The following is a 26,046-nucleotide window of genomic DNA, read 5'->3' on the forward strand; positions in this document are numbered from 1 at the left end:
GAGATAATTGATCCTTTTTTTCATAATGGAGGGTCAACTATCCACTTGATACTTTTTCTTTTGTAATAAACTAAAAACTAGTTTGTGACTTAAGTCAAATAGGTGTCTAGAAAATGAAAAGTGAGATGTCAAGCTGTTCATAATTTTTTGACTTAAGATTTTTCATTTAGAGGAATCAAATTTGCCCCATTATGTAAATCAATAGTTTACCTCTCCCAGATTGGATCTGTATATAGTATTTTATTTAATTTGGAGTTTGGCCTTTAAAGGGGAAATCTCTGACATTTTTAATTGAACAGGTGCGCATTTTCTTGGATAAACTAATAAATCCAATGGTAGGCACTACTGTTGTAGTATTATATTAATTTAGGACCTCTAACAGAAGAGATGAAACTTTGAATTGCTACCTGAGTTTAAAAAGTGTACAAATTCAGGTATTTAACCTTGTCAGGTTAATATGAAAATTAGGGGGAAACCTATTTTGAAGGGAAATTATGGTCATAAATAGACCAGACTTCTTATGTACAGTTTTATCAATTGAGAGTAATGTTTGCTTTTTATATGTGCAAATAGTATTAGCTATTTTATGAAATTTTAATGAACCATTTTTAGCTTCTTCCAGCTGATAATTGCATTATGGATGAACACAAACGAGAAATTGTAGAAGCTAAGCAGATCGTTAGAAAACTTACAATGGTTGTATTGTCTTCTGATAAAATTGACGAGCGAGAGAAAGAAAAGGAAAAAGAAGAGGAGAAAGTGGAGAAGGTATATAATTTATTCTGGTAAATGTTGTCTTCTGGATTTAGAATTATGAAATTCAACTTGTGATGGTTAATCAACTTGTGGAAGAATAATTTCTTAGTTTTGATTGTGATGAAAGCTAGTTTGTGGAATACTAATTTGCAAACATGGTTTTGGCACCTCCCAAATGAGGCTGTCATGTTTTTTCCTATATAAATTGCAGAATGTATTCTAGATAATATCACACATGTATTGACTATATTTGTGCTCTGTGTATAGTGTCTCTCAAGTCCTGAAGGGATTCTCAAAGATGAATTCTAGTTTCCTGTGGCACAGTAGAACCTTAAGTAGAACTGAACTTAATTCTAAGTCTGTAAACTGTTGTTTTGTCTGCTAAATGAAAAAGCAGATCCTGTTATTCCTTTTTTCAGTCACTAAAAAACTTGATTGTGCTTTCCAGAAAATACTGTTGAATTTGCCATGAATGGAAACTGTTGTTGACATACATTGTGTTATTTGGCTTAGTTTTTTAAATGAAAAATATTTAAATATTTATTGGTGTCTGTTTTCTGAGTATTTTTGCTATAATTGTTCCATTTTAGCCACCTGACAACCAAAAACTTGGTTTGTTGGAAGCCTTGTTAAAGATTGGTGATTGGCAGCATGCGCAGAGCATTATGGATCAGATGCCTCCATACTATGCAGCTTCACATAAACTAATAGCCCTTGCTATTTGCAAGCTGATTCATATAACTATTGAGCCTCTCTATCGAAGGTATGTTACCATATGGTTTACTAATTGAGGTAGAAAGAGTTTAGGACTACAAAATAAAAGCTGCATATTTACCTTGTCTCCTTCAATCAAGCATATATTTTAATTCAGTCAAGCATATATTTTATTTTATTTATTTATTTTTTTTCAATCAAGCATATATTTTAAATTGTTTTATCAGAAGATAAGAGATGTTCACAGAGCGTATCCTTCTGGCAGGTATTAATCAGTGACTTGTCTCCTATCACCTACACCAGGCAGAATTTGTGCTGCAGTGTAGTCTAAAAACTACATGTTAGATTTCTAGTTTGGATTTGCTCCGCTGAGAGTGAAAACTCCATTCTTCTGTTTTTGACTTTTCCTTCTCTCTCGGGGAGGAGAAAATTCCTAAAGTTTTTACCTAGTGTAATTTTCCTCTATCTTGGGTTGAGTGGCTCTGAGTGAGGTCTGTGCCACTCTGCTTGCCTTGTCTCTTCTGGCATATAGGCTGCTCTTCTGGAAATTGCTAGTGCAGCCTCTCTCATCATCCCTGGTTACTGTGTCAACCAGTCCTCTAGCCCTCAACCTACTTGTAGGATACTTAGGAGCAGTACTGGCAGCAGTGCTGGCTTCAGCCCCACAGATCAGAGCCTGCCCCCAAAGCCCCAGCTTTGTGACTCGTGCATAGCTGCTGGCTGCTGCCTTGAGTGCCAGCTGGGCTGTGGACCGTGAAGGCTCTTCTTCAGAGAGTGACCCCTGTGACTCCACAGCGGGACACCTGCTCAGCAGGTGAGAACTCTGGGCATGCTGTCCTTTTAGCGTGACATACCCTCTTTCATGATGCGGCTCACCTACCTCACACTCAGTCTAGGTAGTGGAAGTCAGGTTGAGAAATGTTTATTGACTTGAATCAGTGATGTTATCTCCATATTTTTCTCTTTCATCTTTGTGTCTCTGAGGTCCATCCCTTGTTCCCCATTCCCATATCCAAATTCCTGATCCTGACCAAATTTAATTAAAAACCAAGTTCATGTGATGTATGAATATGTTACCTGTTACATGGAACCTACACTACTCTAATTTCCTTTTCTTATGCAGTTAATTTGAAACGGTCTCCTAAGCTCTGAGTTTTTTCAAATGAGTATTGTTTTTGTCTTTTTCTACCAATTAAATGATGTGGTATAATGAAGTTAAGCACAAATGAAATAGAAGAAGCAAATATGAGTAAGAAAAGTTTTATAATATGACTGTGTTAACTTAAAATGGAGCATTGCATAGTATATATACATTTTTCTTCTTTTTGTAGAGTTGGCGTTCCTAAAGGTGCTAAAGGCTCACCTGTTAGTGCTTTGCAAAATAAGAGAGCACCAAAACAAGCAGAGAGCTTTGAAGATTTGAGGAGAGACGTCTTCAATATGTTCTGTTACCTTGGTCCCCACCTTTCTCACGATCCCATTTTATTCGCAAAAGTGGTGCGGATAGGCAAGTCATTTATGAAGGAGGTTAGTAAGTTTTTTTTCTTTTGAGCAGAAAGCTAAATTATAGAATGAAAATGTTCTGAGTATATTTGTGTTATGTGTATCTCTAGAAATACAAAGAAAGTAAACTTAAGAAAATGTTATGCTGAGTAAGATTTGGACAAAGTCAATGTGTCCCAACCATTTATATATAAAAACTTAAATCCAGTCAAGCCCTCCAGATAGAAAAATACGGTTTGGACATGTGATTGCTTTTTGAATCCTCTTATAATTGTGGTTATTTGAACATTCTTTCCTCTTGCTTTTCTTCTGCTCATTTACTTTATTGGCTGCAGTTTTGAATCATTGCCATTATTTGTGTGAAGTCCCTTTAGCCTCGGACTTCAGACTGTTCAGGATCCATTCTTTTTTTTTTAGTAAACTTTTTATTGAAGTAAAACATGGTACAGAAAGCACACAAACCATAATTGTATAGCTCAGTGGCTTTTTCCAAACTAAATAGCCATGTGTCTACCACTTAGATCAAGAGATAGAACAGTACTAACACTTGAGAGTTTTCCTTAGATGCTCTCCTAATCACTACTCCAAGGGAAACTGTTATTATTTTATTGATGTAGAGTTGGTTTACAATATTATATTAATTTCAGATGTATAGCAAAGTGGTTTGGCTATACATATGTATGTATATATCTTTATACCATTTTTTTATTCTTTCCCATTATAGTTTATTAAAAAGATACTGAATATAGTTCCCTGTGAGATACAGTAAATCCTTATCTATTTTATATATGGTAGTGTGCATCTGTTCATCTTTGCTCCCAATTTATTTTATGTCTGTGAGTCTATTTCTGTTTTGTAAATAAGTTCATTTATATCATCTTTTCAGATTCCTCATAAAGTGATCTATATTTGTCTTCCTCTGACTTACTTCACTTTGTATGGTAATCTCAAGGTCCATCCATTTTGTGGCAGATGGCATTGTTTCATTCTTTTTTATGGCTGAGTAATATTCCATTGTGTGTGTGTGTGTGTGTGTGTGTGTGTGTGTCTCTGTATGTGTCCATGTACATACACAGATACACAGACCCACATATTTTTCTCCATTCGTTCTTGATGAACACTTAGGTTGCTTCTGTGTCTTGGCTTATTATTATATTTTAAAGTTAGCTTTGAGTTATAATTTATATACAGTAAACCTCACCAACTTTAAGTATGCAATTTGATGAATTTTGACAGATGTATATAGTTGTATGTCTACCACCACAATCACGATATAGGATATTTTCATCATCCCAGCAAGTTCCTCTTGCCTCTTTGCCATCATTTCCCTCCCTTCATTGCTGGTTCCTGACAACCGCTGGTAGGCTTTCTGTCACTGTGCTTTTGCTTTTTCTAGAGTTTGACATAAACGGACTTGTATAGAATGTACTCTTTTCTGTCTGGTTTCCTCCACCTTTAGTGCTTCTGAGATTCATCTCAGTTGTTGTATGTGTCAGTAGTTCTTTATTGCTGTGTAACATTTCATTATATACACATACGAGAGTTTATTTGTTTGCTAGTTGATGAGCATTTGAGTTGTTTCTAATTAGAGGCTATTGTAAATAAAGCTGCTATGGATATTCTTCTACAAGTCTTTTTTCTGGGGGAGTGTATGTTTTTGTTTCCCCAGGATTGGGATTGCTGGGCCATATGGGTAAGTGTATGTTTAACTTTTTGTCAAACTTTTCCAACACGTGTGTACCATTTTGCACTCCTGGGAACATTGTATATGACTTCCTAATGCTCCACATCCTCATCAACATTTGGTATTGTCAGTCTTTTAAATACTAGTCATTCTAATGGGTGTGTAGTGCTATCTTTTGTGTTGTAATTTATGTTTCACTGATGATCAGTGATGTTGAGCATCTTCTTATGTTCATACTTGCCATTTATAATCACCTTTATTGAAATGTCTATTCAAATCTCTTGCCCATTTTAAATTCAGTTGTCCTTTATTCTCAGTCCGATTTGCCTTGTCATTTTGTTTACTGTCTTTTGAAAAGCAAAAGTTTAAAATTTTGATTAATTCCAATTTAATAGCACTTCTCTTTTATAGTTTGTGCTTTGTGTTCTAAGAGGTCTTTGCCTAACCAAGGTCTTAAAGAATGCGTGATTTCTTTTCAGTTGTAAAGCAGTGTAACCAAAAAACTCTAGAAATCTGGAAATTGTTACAAGCATAAATGTGGTTTTCTCCAGTGTTTGGTGATTGCACCTAATTTTTAATTTTTGACAACAGTAACTGCATAGAAAATTAACAACTCTTGTGTTTTAATCACTTGACACCTATTTCATTTAGCTTTAGATACTTAGCTGGTAGATAATTTTTTTAAATATTAACAAATTTATATTGTACAAAGGTATGCTAAAGAAATCTGCTAAGTAGTTCATTACTATACATGATATTTATTATATAGCATATATTCATATAAGAGAACTATAACAGTGTTTCATTATGTTGATCTTATAGTCTGAAAAGGATGAGACATGTTAACTAGTGCTTGTTCAAAGAACACGGGTTGTGTTTCCCCAGTGTGTAATACTGAGAAGCATGTAAAGTCAATTTGTCCCATTACTGGTGATGTTAGCATTAATCACTTGGTTAAAGTGATGGCTGCCAGGTTTCTCCAGTGTATAGTTACTCTTTTTCCCTTTGTTGTTAATATGTATCCTGTGGGGAGATACTTTGAGACAATGTAGACAGCCTCTGAGACAATGTAGACAGCCTCTTTCTCATCTTACTTTCACCCACTAATGTTATTCTTTTTCATTGAAAATCTTAATGTTCAGATGTCTTGTTCTGAAATTCTTTCTCTGGCTATGAGTATCATAAACTTGTAAGCAGGAGCTCAAACATCAAACTTTCGGAAGTCCCATATGTAGACATATGTATAAACATATATAGATACAATATTGTTAAGATACACAGGTGCTAAAACTCTTCCACTCCGCCATCTCCATTGTAGCCCTCATTTGTCTTCATTCTATCACAGTTGTGCCTGGTGCCTGGCCCCTAACTCCAGTCTCTATTTTTGCAGAGGTAGAAAGGCAGAAGGGAAGGTGAAAAAGTTTATTTTGATCCCAGTGTGGAAAGAAATCTATCTTCTCTCATTTCTAAGGTTGTGGTAGGAAAAGTGCATCTTTCCAATGATCTGACTTAGCATTTTGGTTCATTTTTTTACCCTAAAAATATTTCACTATAACAAATCATTATGTGTTTATAGGTTTAAAAGACTTTAGTTGCCTAGCTTGAAATTTAACCATGGTGTTTTTTTCTTCTTTTTTTTTAATGTTCCTTCTAAAGGGGGAATATGGGGCTTCCCAGGTAGCTCAGCTGGTAAAGAATCTGCCTGCAATGCAGGAGATTCTGGTTCAATTCCTGGGTCAGTAAGTTCCCCTGGAGAAGTGATAGGCTACCCAGTCCAGTATTCTTGGGCTTCCCTGGTGGCTCAGACAGTAAAGAATCTGCCTGCAATGTGGGAGACCTGGGTTTGATCCCTGGGTTGGGAAGATCCCCTAGAGGAGGGCATGGCAACCCACTCCAGTATTCTTGCCCAGAGAATCCCCATGGATAGAGGAGCCTGGCTGGCTACAGTCCATGGAGTCACAAAGAGTGACATGACTGAGCGACTTCTCTGTAGTCTGGAATAGGGAGTGAATGAGCTCCGTGAGGCTGAGTACAGCCATCATATAGGGGACCTCTGTTTTGTCTTCTGAGACAGATTACACATTGTATACTAGGCATGCACAGCCAAGTGGGTATCCAGCTCCCTTGGACTTTGATTCCCTAGTCTGAGCTCAGTTCCTTTGAGAGACAGCAAGCCTTAGCACCCAGAGTCCTGCTGGGCTGCTACTCAGAAGGGTTTTTCCTCAGGCTACTTACTTACCTTGTAGGTCTTGTTGCCTAAAGGATTTTATTTACTTACCTTCCTTGCTCAGTACTGTTTCTGGGGATTGGGTTAAGGGCAGGCACCATACCACATTGACTGTAGTTTAGAATCTTTGTGTGTGTTTGTGTTTGCATCCCCTTAAAATTAACAGCATAATTTGCTCTTTTCTTGCTTGGTTGGTGGTGATTTGGGGACATTAAAAAAAAAGTAAACTATACTTTGTTTATTGCATTAGGGATCGGGGAAGAGAAATTCTGTTTATGTTTCACTCTGTTATCTTAATTCAGTTGTCTGACTAGTTTCTTTATTTGACTGTTTCTTATGTTGGACTTTGGTAAAAAAAAGCCAAAGGAAAGGAAAATGAGGTCGCTCAGTTGTGTCTGACTCTGCGACCCCATGGACTGTAGCCTACCAGACTCCTCTGTCCATGGGATTTTCCAGGCAAGAGTACTGGAGTGGGTTGCCATTTCCTTCTCCAAAATGCTCTAAATTGATTCACAGATAAAGTTTATAGAGAAACCTGGAGTCAAAGGGTCAGGTTGGGTACTATTGGGTTGGCCAAGAAGTTTGTTTCAGTTTTTCAGTGAGATGTTCTAGAAAAACCCAAATGAACCTTTTGGCTAACCCAGTAGGTGATAGTAGGAAGTTGTGATAATGATAATTGGGGTAATGTGGAAGAATGTCCTTATTCTTAGGAGATGCACACTGAAGTTTTTTGAGATCATGTCTGCAACTTTTTTGGTTAAGAGAAAAAAAGGCAAATGTTAATTGTTGAATGTACATAGGAGCTATATAGATGTTCATGGATAGCATACATTGATTCAACTTTTATGTAAGCTTAGACGTTTTCATAATAAAAATTTGGGTTACTAGGGGGAGACTGTACCTTAATACCATTCATCCTTAAACTGGTTCTAGTTTATGAAGCAGCTACTTTAGAATCTTGACTTGATATTTATTGTTTTTTGTTAGCTATTAGGGGAGGGAGAGTCATTTTTCTAAGCCAGAGATGGGTGGTAATTATATTTGTCTTGTCTAGCTCCTGGGGTTGCAGTGTGAATCAAATGAGATATGTCATCTCACACGCTAGTAAAGTAATGCTCAAAATTCTCCAAGCCAGGCTTCAGCAATACGTGAACCGTGAACTTCCACATGTTCAAGCTGGTTTTAGAAAAGGCAGAGGAAGCAGAGATCAAATTGCCAACACCCGCTGGATCATGGAAAAAGCAAGAGAGTTCCAGAAAAACATCTATTTCTGCTTTATTGACTATGCCAAAGCCTTTGACTGTGTGGATCACAATAAACAGTGGAAAATTCTTCAAGAGATGGGAATACCAGACCATATGACCTGCCTCTTGAGAAATCTGTGTGCAGGTCAGGAAGCAACAGTTGGAACTAGACATGGAACAACAGACTGGTTCCAAATAGGAAAAGGAGTATGTCAAGGCTGTATATTGTCACCCTAATTATTTAACTTATATGCAGAGTACATCATGAGAAACACTGGGCTGGAAGAAGCACAAGCTGGAATCAAGATTTCTGGGAGAAATATCGATAACATCAGATATGCAGATGACACCACCCTTATGGCAGAAAGTGAAGAAGAACCTAAAGAGCCTCTTGATGAACATGAATGTGAAAAAGTTGGCTTAAAGCTCAACATTCAGAAAACGAAGATCATGGCATCCGGTCCCATCACTTCATGGGAAATAGATGGGGAAACAGTGGAAACAGTGGCAGACTTTATTTTCCTGGGCTCCAAAATCACTGCAGATGGTGACTGCAGCCATGGAATTAAAAGATGCTTACTCCTTGGAAGGAAAGTTATGACCAACCTATACAGCATATTAAGAAGCAGAGATATTACTTTGCCAACAAAGTCTAGTCAAGGCTATGGTTTTTCCAGTAGTCATGTATGGATGTGAGAGTTGGACTATAAAGATAGCTGAGCGCTGAAGAATTGATGCTTTTGAACTGTGGTGTTGGAGAAGACTCTTGAGAGTCCCTTGGACTTCAAGGAGATCCAGTCATTTCATGCTAAAGGAGATCAGTCCTGGGTGTTCATTGGAAGGACTGATGTTGAAGCTGAAACTCAATTCTTTGGCCACCTGATGCAAAGAGCTGACTCATTGGAAAAGACCCTGATGCTGGGAAAGATTGAGGGCAGGAGGAGAAGGGGACGACAGAGGATGAGATGGTTGGATAGCATCACCAGGTCAATGGACATGGGTTTGGGTGGACTCCGGGAGTTGGTGATGAACAGGGAGGACTGTGCTGCGGTTCATGGGGTCGCAAAGAGTTGGACACGACTGAGCAACTGAAGTGAACTGAACTGAAACATTAATTAGATTCTAATAATTAGGTATTCAATTTTAGAGTTAAAAATAGTTGTCATGAATTTTTAAGATCATAATAAGTTATCACTTATGTCAGCTATTGCTACACTGTCTTTGGTGAATTTTGAAAGTGTTAAATATAGTTTAATCTATTTCTGTCTTTAAATATAAGATGCCACTTTAAAGTAGCAGTTTCATTTCCCTCAGGAGCAGATTTTATATGGGAATGCTTTTAGCTTCTTTACATTGTAGTATTAAATGTTTTTCCCCCCTCATTGTTGATTTGTTATAAATAATCAAAGAATTTTTTTCAAATAAAGGACATTTTTGTTGCTGGGTTTTAATGAACTTGTTAAGGGTAGTTATGGACGTGTGTCCATTTAAAAATAGAAACAAATTTTGTAAACTATTTTAAAAACAATCAGAACTTTTCATTATAATTCTTATTGTCCAAATGGACACAGACACCGCTCTCATTGGCAATCTAGAATTGGAGCATAAGTTTGATCTACAATACCCTTGCTGTTTAATGAGTCTGAGCAGGGAAAAACTGTTAGAATGTTTATATATGTATTATCCCCTATAATAATTAGTTTGAACTGAAGTCATTTTAGGTATTAATATCTGTGGCAATTCTAAACAAGGTATAGAATCATAGTAATAAATTACTATGTAACAAATTACAAATAGGATCTTAATTTTTCCCATTAGTTATGTTTTTTACCTGGGAGGGGTATGTAAACATACAAGGAGAGGCAGACATTTAAATCTATTAGTAGGCAAATGGAGACTCTTATGTACAAACAGTGTAATTTTAAAAACTATGTTTTATACAAGAAAAGAAAGTAGAATTTTTAGTGTGGACCACATGCATGCAGTAAACAAACACTTGATTTAACTCTTGTAACTCCGCTCTGTTTCCTGAAATTGAACCTCAGTGTTTAGTTTCAGAAAAGATAATTCCAAGTGTGTAAAAGAGAGGTAACATTTAAAAATTACCCTGGGATAAAAACTGAGCCAGCGCTTATGTCATCTTGTGTGTGGGTGACCATATTAGACATTCCTCGGCATCTTCGTAGAGGTTTGGCTTGACTGAAAAAGAAATGTGGTGGAAGATAGTACTTTTCATTTAGTATCCTACCCTGTGATTTCATAAACGATGTAGTATCAAAGTTAAGGGATTATTTCTAACTAAGTGTTTTGTAAAGTCTTTAAGAATTTCTGATTGAAAGTTAAAAAGACTTTGAACCAAAACACTGAAAGACGATTCAGTTATCTCTTCTCCAGGCTTGATAAACTCCGGTTCCCATTACTTTTAATTTATAGGTTATATTTTCCTATTTTAAGTTACTGTGATGAGTCTCTATCAAAAGGTTTTCTCATAGAGTAGTTTTAAGACAAATCTGAAGTTCTTAGCCCATTCCATGGAACATAGTACTCAGTGAATGATAGCTAATAAGAACAAGAAAAATAAGGATGTTGAAAATAATGCCATGACTTATTTAAATGTAGCTTTGAATTCTAATCTAGGCTTAAATTTAAGTATTTTTCATTTTTTCCCTTTTCTGAGATAAAGTATACTCCAGTATGCTACTACTTTAGTATTTGAAACATTCATGAGTAAAAAGTACTAAAAATAGTACATTAGTAATAAAAAAAGTAATTTATCTAGTTATATCTACGACTTTCCCCAACCTTTATTTTTCAACTCTCCAAAAGCCGCTTCTTGATGAACCTATTTTTTTTTGTATGTGGGGGGGGGCTGTGTGCTCAGTACTGTTATGTAGCCCTGACAGCTACTCTGTCATTGTAGGGCAAGAATGAAACCTGCTTGGGGTCATTTATAGCTGATGGTCTGTGTAGACATAATTGTGTGTGCTCAATTTTATTCAGACTTAAAAATTCAGTTCCTAATAGTACATTGGTAAGCCTAGTTTTGGTCTTAAAGAGATCTTCAAAGAACTATCTTTGTCAGTTCCTCAAAGATAGAAACTTTCTCCTGCTCGTCTTTGAATTCCCAGTGCCTGGAACATAGTAAACAAGTGCAAGAATGATTATCTTTTGTCCACCCCCATCCTTTCTCCCACTTCTGCCTGACCATTCAATAAAGCTTTTAGTATTCTTTTGTGTGAATGGAGAGTTTTGTATGTGCTCTGAATTAAAAAGCATATTAAGTTAAACTAAAGGAAACAAGGAAGTGGAATGTGTAAAGAAAATCACTTTTACCTATGTGTCTATCTTGATATTTTTTTGTTCATCTTTATTATAACTAGCCTTTGATAGAAACATTTTCTTACTGTTCTTGTAGATAGTTCCATTGTGCTTTCCATATTTCTTTCTCTCTTTCAAATTTTCCTGTTTGTGAAATCCAGAGAATTGATACATAGACATTAAAAACTAATGAAAGTATCTAGTAAGGGAATTAGGACAGCTTAATAACTAGGAAAATGTCTTATTAGTATGGAGAAAACTGCATGTAGCTTTTTTAGGTTCATTTGAATTGTAGTATACTGAACTGAACTGATGCTAGGAAAAGAGTAACTTAACTGCCTTTATCCCCAACACAATACACTGTAAACCTAATTCTTCCAGTTATGACATACCCTTATTTCTGCCTCCCAGGGTACACCCAGTATGCCATGAAGATTACCCCCCTCCTCCCAACAAAATAAAAGCAACTGTCTAGTTTGTTTTCTGCCAAGCCACTTCTTCATAACCAGACTCCTTATTTGCTGACCAGGATATATGTTGATGCCTAAATTGTTTCTGTGAAAGGGAGCCATATTTTTTACCCTGCCAATTTAAAAAAATGTGATTGTTTGTTTTCCTGTTAAAGTAATATGACTGTCCCTGAGTTAGTCTTATGTGAAAATGTTGCATGGAAGTTAGATTTCCCTGTAGTAACACCCATTAAATTACTCAATCATGAAAACACACATGCACAAAATATACTTATCTACCAATAAAGTATGTGAGCTGCTTATTTGCTTTCCCCCTTCTCACACTGGATATTGAGCTAAATCCTTTCCAGAAATCTCGATTGTCCTTGAGTATCAGTTCTTCAGCTGTCCTTTTGGCCTTTGCACACTCCCCACAACACTCCATCTGAATATTCACACACAAATGTTATGATTTCATTTTGAATGAATAGGCAGCATTGTCAGACATGGCACTTCAGCAGCCCACCTGCAAATCCCTGATAAAATAAGGACCCAGGCCATTTTGTTCAAGTCTGTTTAAGTTAGGAAGTGGTTTGGTCTTTGTCAGCAATGTTAGTAATATTTTTGGGCTTATTTCTTGGTGAGGATTAAGTAGTGGTGAATTAAAATGTAGCTTTAAATTTTCTTTGCGTTTATTTTTTGTTGTTATTGCTTTGGTGTTAGATTTTACCAATTCTGAGGGAGAAAACTAGAATGTCTGGAGGGAGAATTGTAAATGCATTATAACCAAATTGAGCTTGCTACAATTTTATAATAAATATTCAGATCAGTTTTAGGATGTGGTAGGTGTGTGATAATGAGGTTGAGGAAAGAATTGGCTTATAAATCTGGCATTTAAAATTCATGAATGTTACAAATTATTTGAAGGTTAGAAATATAGATAAGAATTTAAAATGTTAATTTGTAATAATGGCTATATGTAAAATCTACATGTGTGTAACAAGTTAGGAAAGAATTCAAAACCACATGCAAGTTGATTGTTTTTTGAATTAGAAATGAAGTTGCAACAGCATAATCTTAATCTTTTTGCATTTTATTTATAGTTTTTTTTTTTTTTTAATTTTAGTTTCAGTCTGATGGAAGCAAACAAGAAGATAAAGAAAAAACGGTAAGAGACTAGAAAAGTCCAATGTGTCTAATGTTTGTCTAGGTACAGCATACAGTGAATTTTACTGTGAACAAGCTTTAATCACCTATGCGAATAACTATTTTATACTTGTACATGTTGAATATAGCTTTTGGCTTATCATACAAAGTATCTTTTAAGATTGACAGCTTCCTGTTTTTGAGGATTGCCTTGTTCAAGAAAGGAAAAGGGATAAAAAGTCCCTTATTCTTGCTACACCTTTCCTTCCCTCACCTCATTTGCTTTCTTAGATAGAGAAACACAAATACATTGTGAAAAGTACAGTGATAATGTGGGGAATTAGATATGGTGTGTTATGAAATCAAAGAATGGCAATTTTTCCAAGGCTCACATAAATTTGTTTTGGGGGGAGGGATTAATATGCACCTCTTACTGAAATAACTTTTCTTCCCTTCTTCTTAGGAAGTTATCCTTAGCTGTTTGCTTAGCATTACTGACCAGGTATTACTTCCATCTCTTTCTTTGATGGACTGCAATGCTTGTATGTCTGAGGAACTATGGGGAATGTTTAAAACATTTCCATATCAGCATAGGTAAATATATAATATTTTGTATTTTTAGTTAAACAGTTCTAGTGCACTAACCTTGAAATGTTTAACTTTTCATAATTCTTCATCTCATCATTTTTAAAGATATCGTCTGTATGGCCAGTGGAAGAATGAAACTTACAACAGTCATCCACTTTTAGTAAAAGTTAAAGCTCAAACAATAGACAGAGCCAAATATATCATGAAGTAAGTTTTAATTTATTTTTCTTCTTAATATCTGATTTACTTTCTTTCAGCCGGCTTGTCTGAGTTTCAGTTTTGAGGATGCCCAGGAGTATTTACTAATGGTATAGCTGATTATATACTTCCCATAGAGTGACTACCAATTTTTGTGGTTTTTAGCTTGTTTTGACTATAATATTAGCTTTTGTAGGTGTCATTTTGCAAAGCTACAAACTCTATAAAAATCCTTTATAGGATGAATTATAGGATTTTTTTTAAAGGAGGGCATACTGTGGCCTTTGCTCAATTTGGGTAATACATCCAATGGCTTATACAAGATAGTCAAAGTTCTAGGAATTTCTGCTAGCATTTTTCCCCCCTTTTTGGAAGATCTAGTAGAGTCATGCAGAACTGTCTCCTTAGGGACTCAACTTGTGAAACATTTCCATTTTTTAAATTTGTGTGCTTTATTTTCATGTCACTAAAAACATGAGTGATGTTATTCCTAATTCCTAGTAAACTGAAGTTTAATTATGAAAATTGTATACTTCAAATCAGTACTGGTTTAGATACTAATTACACTGCTGCATTGCAAGGATTTTCAGCAAGGCTGTTTTTTGTCATTTCTTTTACATTAGAGCAGTGGTATGGTTATTCTAATTAGAAGTAGTGCATTTTAGTTTAACTAGATTAAACAGTATGCAGTGAGACTTTCTTTGCCTAGTGATATTATCCTAGGTTGCAGTCTACTAGGGAAACACACGTGTGCACAATCACAGTCTGGTTTAATAGATGGCTGTTACACAGCATGTATAAAGTTCTCTGGGACAATTGAGAAGAGAACAAATTATTCCACCTCATGGAAGTTAGGAAAGGAAGGCATGTTAAGAGGTGATATAAGAACTGCTCCTTCCGAAAGAGTTCCACTTTTAAGAATTCCCCAAGTAGGGTTTCTAGCTTAATAATAGCTAATATTTATGAAGCCATTACTATATGTGATGGACACTGAACTAAGTGCTTTATATGGATTATTTAATGATGTATTAAATACTGAATCTGTCTCTTCCACTCTCTACCCCCGCTTACTTAGTTCTTTCAGCTGGAGTATTATAGTGCCTTGTATTATTCTCTTTCTTCAAAATCCTTTGGTGACTAACCATTGCCTGCAGGTTATATGTCAAACTTCATGGCATGGTGATATAAGAGCACCTCCATGATCTGTCTCTCACTATTTCCATCCTCATTTTCTGTCACTTTTACCTCTAGCTGTACTGAGCCCCACATATGTTTCCCTGAATGTGCTATGGTCTCCTTTTTCTTTGCATATATTTTTTCTTTTGTTCATACAGATTTTCCCTTACCTCTTTTCCTCTCTCCATCTGGTGACCTCACCCTTGGATGGTGGGCTCCAGTGTCACCTCTGTGAAGCCTTCCATTGCATATACCACCAAGCAAAATTGATTTTTTAAAAATTTAATTAATTAATTTTTGGGGCGCTGGGTCTTTATTGCTGCGTGTGGGCTTTCTCTAGTTGCGGTGCGCGGGCTTCTCATTGCAGTGGCTTCTCTTGTTGCAGAGCACGGGCTCTAGGGTGTGCAGGCTCAGTAGTTGTGGTGCATGGGCTTAGTTGCTCCTCGGCATGTGGAATCTTCCCGGAGCAGGGATCGAACCGTGTCCCCTGCATTGGCAGGCGGATTCTTAACAACTGGACCACCAGGGAAGTCCGATGATTGTTCTTTATTTGTGCCGCCACTATTAAATATGCATATAAATACTATCATACTGCTTATGTATATTGCTATGATTATTTTTCTTTTTAAAATTATCTAATTTTTTTTACTAGTTTATACATTCACATGTTTTAAATTTTAGTAGATATGAAAAAGTAGACAGTAAAAAGTCTCTCACCCTGTCCACTCAGTTCCCCCAAGGGAAAAAATGTGGCCACTGTTTACTTTCTTATTTATCATTTGATATTTTTATGTATATGCAAATAGATACAAATATATTATTCCCTCTCTTTTTATACTATTGATAGTGTATAATAAGTAATGTTCTATAAGTTGCTCTAATTGTTTATGAAAAAAAAAATTTTTTAAATTGTTTTAAATCTACCTCCCCAGCTGAACTGAGCTTGAGAGCAGGAACTGTTACACATCTTTGTATTTCTAGTGATTAGCACTCTGCCCATCATAGAATACATTAATATGAATTAATGAATAAGTAAATTAATATACATGTTTATCACAGAACAATATGTGCAGAATTTTTCATGTATTTGGATTTTTTTTGTTAGCTGTAACTGTTACACTAGCCTTGAACAGTATGATTTTAGTATTCATTGAATTTTTTGAGAATGAAATCATTAATTTATTACTTGAGAATTTCACCAGTTTTGATTACTGTTTAAAACATGAATTTTCTATAGGACATCCAGTAATTCATTCCACAGATGCTCATTGATTGTGTTCCATATGCGAAGCACCATAGTTGCTTGAGGGGAAGACATAATCAAGAGAATATTCCTTTTATTATAATTTTTTTTTTGGTGGAGGGAGGAAGCAGAAAGAAATGAAATTAAAAAATGGGAAAGAAATGGCTGTTTTTGTCAAGTAGGAGGGCTACCTGAAATAGTAGGGTTAGAAGTAAGGGCAGGTGGTGGTAAGCTTGAAAGTGGAACAGAGTACAGCCAAAGTTTAAAACTGATGAGTCATTCTTTTCTATGGGAAAAAAAGAAACTGGGCATAGAGAATGGGAAAGGGAAGCAGTTGATAAAATAATTTTGATTAATGTATCAGTTTTGTCTTAAGTTTTTAAAGATAATTATAGTTTGTCACTTCCAGAATGGTCACATTCCTTGAACTGTCAACTAAATTCATTATTTGCTTCATTATATTTTCATTCTAGAAAGCTGTCACTTGTTATTTTTTCAAGTTTCTAGATTTATTATGTAATAGTCTTATCAGAAGAGTTTAAGATCCTGTGTAATAATTGTTTTGAATTTGTAAGCATTTCATAGATATAAATTTCCAAAATGTTAGTAAAAGAATACTTAGTAGAGGGTGAATTAAAGAGAAAGGAAAGAGTAGAATTAATTTTTCAGGACTTGATTACTTTGAATATGAAAATCAGAGAACTTCCTGTATCAAGTGCAATCTTGGCTATCACTCTTTTAGGGTCACTAAGACAGATGACATGAGGCATTTCAATGTATTACACCAAATTTGTTATCTTAATCCCTAAACTGATAGTGAGCCCTTCTAAATCTGAAATAATTATTCTCTGTAAGAAGAGTTTTATGTACTTGTAGAGTACGGAGAAGGTAACGGCACCCCACTCCAGTACTCTTGCCTGGAAAGTCCCATGGATGGAGGAGCCTGGTAGGTTCCAGTCCATGGGGTCGCTAGAGTCGGACACGACTGAGCGACTTCACTTTCACTTTTCACTTTCATGCATTGGAGAAGGAAATGGCAACCCACTCCAGTGTTCTTGCCTGGAGAATCCCAGGGACGGGGGAGCCTGATGGGCTGCCGTCTCTGGGTCGCACAGAGTCAGACACAACTGAAGCGACTTAGCAGCAGCAGCAGCAGCAGAGTACGTTAAGAGTTTTAATGCTTATTAGACTATTACTGTAAAATGAAAATGTGTATATTATAAGTGTTAAGCATTAATACAAAAGTTTAATACCCTCTTGGAGAATGCATAATCAAAATAGCTCAAGTCCTGCAGTAAAGCATATGATGAGGGTGGTGGTTTACATGGATCCATTTTGGATATATGGGAAATAAATTTTTTTTCATGTGTAACAAAGCTACCAACATTACAAGGGAAATTACTTAAGATGATCCCTGACACCTTTTTCTCCTCTTGTAGGCGTCTAACCAAGGAAAATGTGAAGCCTTCTGGAAGACAAATTGGGAAGTTGAGCCACAGCAATCCAACCATTTTGTTTGATTATGTATGTTTTGAGGTTAATATTATTTTCAGGGATTTTCTTTTTGTTGTCTTTAAATTAGCACAAGTGGAAATAGAATGATGTAGCTTAAAAAATGATAGTTTTAGGGGAAAAATCTTTAGCAAATGAACCATTGTATGGTTATTCTAAAAGTAAAATTTAGTATGCTATATACTTAACACATTGATCTACTTTTCTAGTAATATGTGACAATGCTGTTGCTATAAACAGATTCTCTGACATTGTCTCATGTATCACATTTCGAGTTACAAAAACATTAATAAATACATTAATACATTATTTGTTGATTTAGTTTTTAGAAACACTTGAACAGCATTTCATTGCGATTCAGATGTAACACTTTCATATTTAGAATGTGATTTCTAAAACACATTTGACGTCAGTCTAGCCTCTGTAATTCCAAAATTCAAGTTTGGATGTCCTGGAATTATTTCCTAATTGGAAAATGTGTCCTAAGAAAATATTTTCTTAGGAAATGATAAAATAGTAGGTTTTATATAATAAAACAATGGAAGGAAACTAATTTTAAGTATTATTTCTTTTGAAAAATAAAAAAGACTAGCCATTATTGAGTTAGCACAGTAAAAGTTCTCTTTTGATTAGTTAATGCCTTTTATTCTTTGTTGCCATCTTCCAGATCTTGTCACAAATACAGAAGTATGATAACTTGATAACACCTGTAGTAGATTCATTGAAATACCTCACTTCGTTGAATTATGACGTCTTGGCCTGTATCCTTTCAAATGAAGTAATTCATAGGTTTTACATTTCATAGGTTGTAGTGGTGAATGTTTTTTTTTTTTCATTCTAAGTTCCTTTCCTAACCATCTGAGGTTGATTCAGATGGCTGATTGGAAGATTGGCCAGTCTGGAGTTTGTGTCTGGGTTGTATATTGGGAAAGATAATGTTAAGATGACCAAAAATCTTTGATATAGTTAGATTCTATCTTGCATGCTACAAGATGGAAAAGAGGCTGCTAAAAAGAAAAGTTGGTACTATAATGAGTGTATTTTTCAATAATTTGTAATAAATTGAAGCTAACAATTAACTTTTTTTCCAAAGGGTGGCATTTTATTGTTCTCTTAGCTAAAAGTCATTGTTAGAGATGTAATGACTTAAAATTTTTTCTTAATTTATGAAAGATTGTATCATTGAAGCTTTAGCTAATCCAGAAAAGGAGAAAATGAAACATGACGACACAACCATCTCAAGTTGGCTTCAGAGTAAGTATTTTTATTTTTCCAAGGATGAAATTTCCATCCGTTGTTAACTGCCGTGCTATGTATTCTGTTACTTATGCTAAGAAGAATCTATTTGTCAAGAGCTTTTGAGACTGTCTAACCACTCAGCTTGTTCTACAGAGGGTTCAAGTCCTCGGTTGTGTAAGGAGGTTCATATGGTATTTATTCCTTTTCTAACTCAAGAGATCAGTATTGGCTGTGATAGAATTTGGAGAAACATTACTTGGGAGATGAAAGTTCCCATCCATTCTATTATTTTAGAAGAATTAATCTTAAGGGAACTATTCTTCCATCTCTCCTTTCTATCCTGAGGTTCCAGTTACCTTAAAAGAACAAAAACTTGGTTGTTTCATAAAAAGCCCTAGCATTGGGTTTTTTCCCCTTGTGCCTTTGATTTCTAGCAGCCATTTACATTTTCTTTCAACCAGTTGTGTCTCTAATAGCTGAATCTTCAGTAACTCTCCATTGCCCTTTGAAGTCTGCAATCTGTACTATATCATACAAGTAAGTTCTTTTGGAATCAGGTCCTCTTTCTATACTAGCCTCATCTTTTGCCCCTCCCTAATATTCTAGTTCACATGGAAAGTGAACTTCTTGCACTTTCCATGGCCCTTTTGCACATATTGTTCCCTCTTCTTGGGGGTACACATCCATGCCCACTCATCTCTTCCAGCACACTTCTACTTATTCAGTAGATTTCAGGTCACTTTCTTTGGGAAGCTTTCCCTGTTAACACCTCCCACCCGAAACGTCAGAATAAAATGTCCCTCTTTGGTACTGTTGTGTAGCTTTTTGTTCATCATAGTTATTTTAGTTTACTTTTCTGTATCTTTCTATAATGTAAGCTCCTTGAGACCAGGACCTGTGTTTTGTGCATTATCCTTTAGGTGCTCAGCAAATAATTATTGAAAAGGATGCAGATCACTTGACTTCACTAGGGTATCCTCCTCTTGTCTTGACTGGGATTTTCTCCCTACTAATGTGATAAAGACTATTGGCTACATTGGTCTTTTGTTTGCTTCTTGGTCTGGTGATGTTTCCTTGCACCTCCACAACTGGTGGCACATTCCTAGATAAAGTGAGATTTTTTTTGTGACTCAGACTTTTGAGGGGCAAGTGTTTTGTTGATCATTCAAGTCTGAGTTATATGAAAGATTCCGTTGTGTCCTAATTCATGTCACAGGTTGTGGAATCAGGCCTAAATATTTGAATCACTGTTCTACCTCATACCCAACTCTGTGACCCTTAGCTAGTTTCATGACATAACTGTTCCAGAATTTTCCTTATTGATAGGTTTATACTAACTTGAGATGATTATTGCAAAGATTAAATGAGATAATTACATAAAGAGCTTAGTAGTTACTTGGCATATGTATGATCAATGAATATTAGCTATTAGGTTGGTGCAAAAGTAATTGCAGTTGTGCATTGTTGAACTTTGCCATTTGATATTGAAATACATTCTTAAATGTGGTTATACACTTGTATAAAATGTTATATAACATTTTAATGTGCATTTCTCACTTTATTATTTTTTTGCTTATGACTTACTACTTGCTGTTTATTTTATATTTATTTTAGACTAGGGAAATGATGTTAGACAAAAAACAAATTCAAGTGATTTTCTTATTTGAGTTCAAAATGGATTGTAAAGCAGCAGAGACAACTTGCAACATCAACAATGCATTTGGCCCAGGAACTGCTAATGAATGTACAGTGCAGTGGTAGTTCAAGAAGTTTTGAAAAGGATTCAAGAGCCTTGAAGATAAGGAGCACACTGCCGGGCCATCTAGTTGACAGTGACCAACTGAGAGGATTATCAGAGTTGTTCCTCTAACAGCTACACAAGAAGTTTCCCAAGAACTCGGTCAACCATTCTGTGGTTGTTTGGCATTTGAAGCAAATTGGAAAGATGAAAAAGCTTGATAGTGGGTGCCTCATGAGCTCACGGCAAATCAAAAAATCATCATTTTGAAGTGTTGTCTTCTCTTTCTCTACATAACAACAAAAACCCATGTCTTGATTGGATTGTGACCTGTGACAAAAAGTGGATTGTGTAAGACAACTGGGGATGACCAGCTCAGTGGTTGAACCTAGAAGCTCCAAAGCACTTCCCAAAGCCAAACTTGCACCAAAAAAGGTCATGGTCACTGTTTGGTGGTCTGCTGTTGGTCTGATCCACTACAGCTTTCTGAATCCTGGTGAAACCATTGCATCTGAGAATTATGCTCAGCAAATTGATGATGTGCACTGAAAACTGCAGTGCTTGCATCCAGCATTGATCAACAGAAAGGGCCCGGTTTTTCTCCATGACAATGCCTGACTGCATGGCACACAACCAACACTTCAAAAGTTGAATGAATTGGGTTACAAAGTTTCACCTCATCTGCCATGTTCACCTGACCTGTCGCCAGCTGACTACCACTTCTTCAAGCATCTTGACAACTTTTTGCAGGGTAAATGCTTCCATAATCAGCAGGATGCAGAAAATGCTTTCCAGAAGTTCGCCAAATCCTGAAGCATGGATATTTTATGCTTTAGGAATAAACAAACTTATTTCTCATTGGCAAAAATGTGTTGATTGTAGTGGTTCCTATTTTGATTAATAAAGATGTGTTTGAGCCTAGTTATAATGATTTAAAATTTCACTGTCTGAAACCGCAGTTGCTTTTGTACCAACCTTAATATTATTAATTTTAAAATTCTATTCAGTGGCATCAGCAACAGTTTTTCCCAGCTCATTTTGTTTTGGAAATTGAGTTAGTTGAAATGACACTTAATATTGTGCTCTTTGTTTTACGAACTGTTTTTTTTAAAAGCCCTGTTTTTTTTTTTTTTTTTTCATATAGGTCTGGCTAGTTTCTGTGGTGCAGTTTTTCGTAAATATCCAATTGATCTTGCTGGTCTTCTTCAGTATGTGGCTAATCAGCTAAAGGCAGGCAAAAGGTATTCATAGCAAATTATATGTAAATGAAATTCAATAATTAATTTGCTTCTGCTGGTATTGGGATATTGAGGTTGCTAGTATCTTGAAAAACTATTTGTTGGTTGTAGACTTGAGAATAATAGTTGTTCACTTATTTACATGGAATTCTTTAATTAAAAGAAATTAAAGAAATTATAATTTACATATATAAACAATTTTATAATTTTATAATATTTGGCTATATATGTAACTCATTAAAAAATTCATATTGACTATGCATTAGACTTTTGAATAAATGATTGATATATTTTAAATCCTCTTATGGCAAAACATATTGCACTATTGATTATGCTACTGGGCAGGAATTAGCCTTTACATTGAGCATTTGGTAGGAATGTGTTTATTTTGAAGGTGTATGTACTATCTTTAAAACAACTATTTTTTGAATTTAAACTTTAGAGATAGGTAACATTAATGTATCTTTGGACACTGTCCTCTTTTCTGTATAAACAGTTTTATTATTTTATTCTGGACTAATATCAGTGCTTAGAGTTTGAATTAGAATGTAGATTAAACCCCATCAGCAATAAACTGACTAGACTAAGAATTGAAAAATATTTTCAAAAGCTTTCTGGTAGAAAGCAAACAAATCTGTAAAGCTCTCTGGTGCTTCAAACAAGTATTATCTAAGTAATTCTTGACAGATTGTTTTGGTTTAGGGAAAAATTTAAAACAGAAAAACAAAACTATGTTAAGGATCTGTTGGCCATTCCCATACATTTCACTCTTCTGTGACTATTTAGGCCAGGAAAATAATCATGTTACTTTAAAATCTCTAGTTCAGTCTTCTGTACTGTGATATAGTTTTTGTGACCATCTAGTGGAAAGATTTTATTGGTACTTGTTGCATACTAATTTGCATGAGGGCCCTCTTGTTTTCAAAAACTAGGTTTAGAGAAGCAAGGCAAGTTGAGAGAGTAAGCACTTCCTCTCTTGGAAAAACCACCATTCTTCTTTCTAAGAAAAAAGGAGTCTTAGAAAAACCACTGTTCCTTTGTCTGTTAACTTGTATCTTGGGTATGCTTAGGTTTACCTTTCTTTGGAAACACATTTGCATCTATTTTGTAGAAAAGTATGTTTTTACTTCATTACTCAACAAATTAAGGAAGATCTTAGAAGTCATAAGGTGTCATTTTCATCAGTAGTCATAAACTTAGAGAATTCAAATGAATGACTGTTGGCACAGTAATAAATATGCTTAAGGCAGACCTCCAAACTGTCATCTTAGGCTCAAATATTGCAACTTTGAACTTGGATTTCCTTCCTTTTTTCCCTTTCTCCTCTCCCTGCCTCCATTCCTCCTTCTTAGTGTATTAATTACAACTGATTTACATTTGAAGTTTCAACTGTAGACTGTTTCTTATTTTTCCTAAATAGTTTTGACCTGCTTATACTGAAAGAAGTGGTACAAAAAATGGCAGGAATAGAAATTACAGAAGAAATGACAATGGAGCAACTAGAAGCCATGACTGGTGGAGAGCAACTAAAAGCTGAGGTGAGAGTTGCTCTTTTTGTTTAGTGACTTAAAATTCAAACTGGGTGCATGCTACCTTTTAAATTCACATTAAAAAAAGTACTTGGAAATATACCTCACCAAGGAAATGAAAGACTTATTATGCTGAGAACTATAAAACATTAATAAAGGAAATTGAAGATGATTCAAAGAAATGGAAAGATATTCCATGCTCTTGGATTGGAAGAATTAACATTGTTAAAATGGCCATACTACCCAAAGCAACCTACAGTTAATGTCATCCCTGTCAAAATATCTAGGACTTTTTTTTTTTTTTTTTACAGAACTAGAACAGATAATCCTAGAATTTATATGGAACCATAAAAGACCCAGAATTGCCAAAGCAATTTTGAGGGAAAAAAAACAAAGCTGGAGGCATAACCCTCCCAGACTTCAGACAGTACTACAAAGCTACAGTAATAAAAATGTATGCTTGTTCATAATAAAGAATTTAAACATCAAATAAGTACATAAAGCTAAATGTCAAAGCCATACCCTTCTCTTATAATCGTCCCCACCTCCTTTTTAAAAATGGCAATGTTCTAGTTATTTAAACCTTTTTAAAAAGCTGAAACAAAGTATAAAAGATAGTAATACATCTAAAAGGAAATAAATATCAAATCTTCTGTGGTCCTTGATACTCCAGCTGGCATAAATCTGAGCATAGTTACTCTGTTGTTGAATCTGCTCCGAACTGACTAAAGAATAATCCTTTATAAGGAACCACATGGTAGAAAGTGGAAAATATGTAGAAGTTTAAAGACAATTGGCAGTTATCTTTAAGCCAGTGACTAAAGCCAGTGGCAGTAATAGTGTCAATAAAATAAATTTGTCAGGAGAGGGAAGGATTGTAAGGTGTGTGAGATTTTTTATCTTCAGGATTGTAACCAAACCTTTCCTGTTTTCTTTTTTCAAATCAGATGGTATGTGTTATGTACTGGTACGCTAGTAAAATGTATGTCTTCTCTTTTGCAGGGTGGTTATTTTGGCCAGATAAGAAACACGAAAAAATCTTCCCAGAGATTAAAGGATGCACTATTAGACCATGATCTTGCTCTTCCTCTCTGCTTGCTTATGGCTCAGCAGAGGAATGGGGTAATCTTTCAGGAAGGTGGAGAGAAACATTTGAAACTTGTGGGAAAACTCTATGATCAGGCAAGTTAAAGTGGCCTTTGTGTTTCTGTGGGTTTTTAAATCTTGATAATGGAAAATATAGAATGTTATGTAATTTGAAAAATGTCATTTTGCTCATCATATATATTATATATACCATGGTATATATATTTTATATATATATATATATATATATTATGGTATATATTATATATGATATATATTATGGCATATGATGTATATATAAAATAGACATTCTAGAAATAGGGACAATTTCTGTGCAAATTATGATATTTAAGAGATGGCTCTAGGGGATATAATAGTATAAGGTTTTCTGTCATTTTTGAAAATTTTATGGTAATAAACTTGTATTTATAATATACACAAGTTTAGAACAAAACCCTAACAAAATGTGAATAATGATAATCATAGATTGTACAATGAACCCTTGATCAGTTTTAAGCTTTAACAACTTTACATGGTGATGTTAATTGTAGCACTCTCTAAGAATGTATTGATGTGTTCCTGGTCAATAACATTCAGGTGACAAAAGACGTAGTAATACGTCTCTAGTCAATAATGCGTTAAGCACCAAAACCTATGGCTAACCTAAAAAATGTGGTTAACTATCACCATATTACAAGGTAATAAAAAAATCACACGTGTTTTATAAAATTTTCTACTTTTAAGGGCCAAGAGAATTGACTTGTATATACATAATATTGTTCTATAAAATTTAGGTAAATATATTTTACCACTAAAAGTGGTGAACTTGAGACCCTGGTCAACTATCAAAACACCTGTGGCGGATTCATGTCGATGTATGGCAAAACCAATACAATATTGTCAAGTAATTAGCCTCCAATTAAAATAAATAAATTTATATTAAAAAATTCTCAAATTAGTCAACTTTTCAGGACCTGATTGTATTTTTTGTAATATGGTTATATGATTAAGTTTGTGGATTATCTCCAAAGTTCTTTCAAGTAGTAATATTTGAATTCTTACTTGTTAATCAAAATATTGTTAAAAAGAACATCTTAGTCATTTTGGAAAACATTACGTTGGTTTAATAAAATGTTAGCACATTTGTGTTTTTTGTCTTATTTTTTAAATTTAGTGTCATGATACCCTGGTACAGTTTGGTGGGTTTTTAGCATCTAATCTAAGCACAGAAGATTATATAAAGCGAGTGCCTTCAATTGATGTGCTCTGTAATGAATTTCACACACCTCATGATGCAGCATTTTTCCTGTCTAGGCCAATGTATGCACACCATATTTCGGTAAGTATAAGTATTTTTGCTGCCATTTCAAGAATGATTCCACATTACTTCTTAACTGTTTTATTTGTAACTGCGTAGTTTGACATAGGTTATTAGAGAGTTGCTCTTTTGTTAGTATT

At 35.0% G+C, this 26,046-nt stretch overlaps 1 protein-coding gene across 13 annotated transcripts in view; it reads left to right on the forward strand.

Annotated features, from left to right (window-relative positions):
• THOC2 (THO complex 2) overlaps positions 1-26,046 on the forward strand; it is a 118,705-nt gene that overhangs the window by 63,622 nt on the left and 29,037 nt on the right. For 7 of the 13 annotated variants that reach the window (XM_027535063.1, XM_027535062.1, XM_027535067.1 and 4 more), the window contains exons 10-22: positions 613-768; positions 1,347-1,519; positions 2,802-2,997; positions 13,022-13,063; positions 13,505-13,635; positions 13,735-13,836; positions 17,686-17,782; positions 18,426-18,519; positions 18,932-19,012; positions 21,880-21,976; positions 23,394-23,511; positions 24,505-24,684; positions 25,763-25,927. In XM_027535063.1, coding sequence (XP_027390864.1) covers positions 613-768; positions 1,347-1,519; positions 2,802-2,997; positions 13,022-13,063; positions 13,505-13,635; positions 13,735-13,836; positions 17,686-17,782; positions 18,426-18,519; positions 18,932-19,012; positions 21,880-21,976; positions 23,394-23,511; positions 24,505-24,684; positions 25,763-25,927 — 1,632 coding nt within the window. The remainder of the gene's footprint in view (positions 1-612; positions 769-1,346; positions 1,520-2,801; positions 2,998-13,021; positions 13,064-13,504; positions 13,636-13,734; positions 13,837-17,685; positions 17,783-18,425; positions 18,520-18,931; positions 19,013-21,879; positions 21,977-23,393; positions 23,512-24,504; positions 24,685-25,762; positions 25,928-26,046) is intronic. The other 6 variants (XM_027535073.1, XM_027535071.1, XM_027535072.1 and 3 more) reach the window with 1 other exon arrangement.

The sequence above is a fragment of the Bos indicus x Bos taurus genome, chromosome X (genome assembly GCF_003369695.1).
Source record: "Bos indicus x Bos taurus breed Angus x Brahman F1 hybrid chromosome X, Bos_hybrid_MaternalHap_v2.0, whole genome shotgun sequence".
Taxonomy (NCBI): domain Eukaryota; kingdom Metazoa; phylum Chordata; class Mammalia; order Artiodactyla; family Bovidae; genus Bos; species Bos indicus x Bos taurus.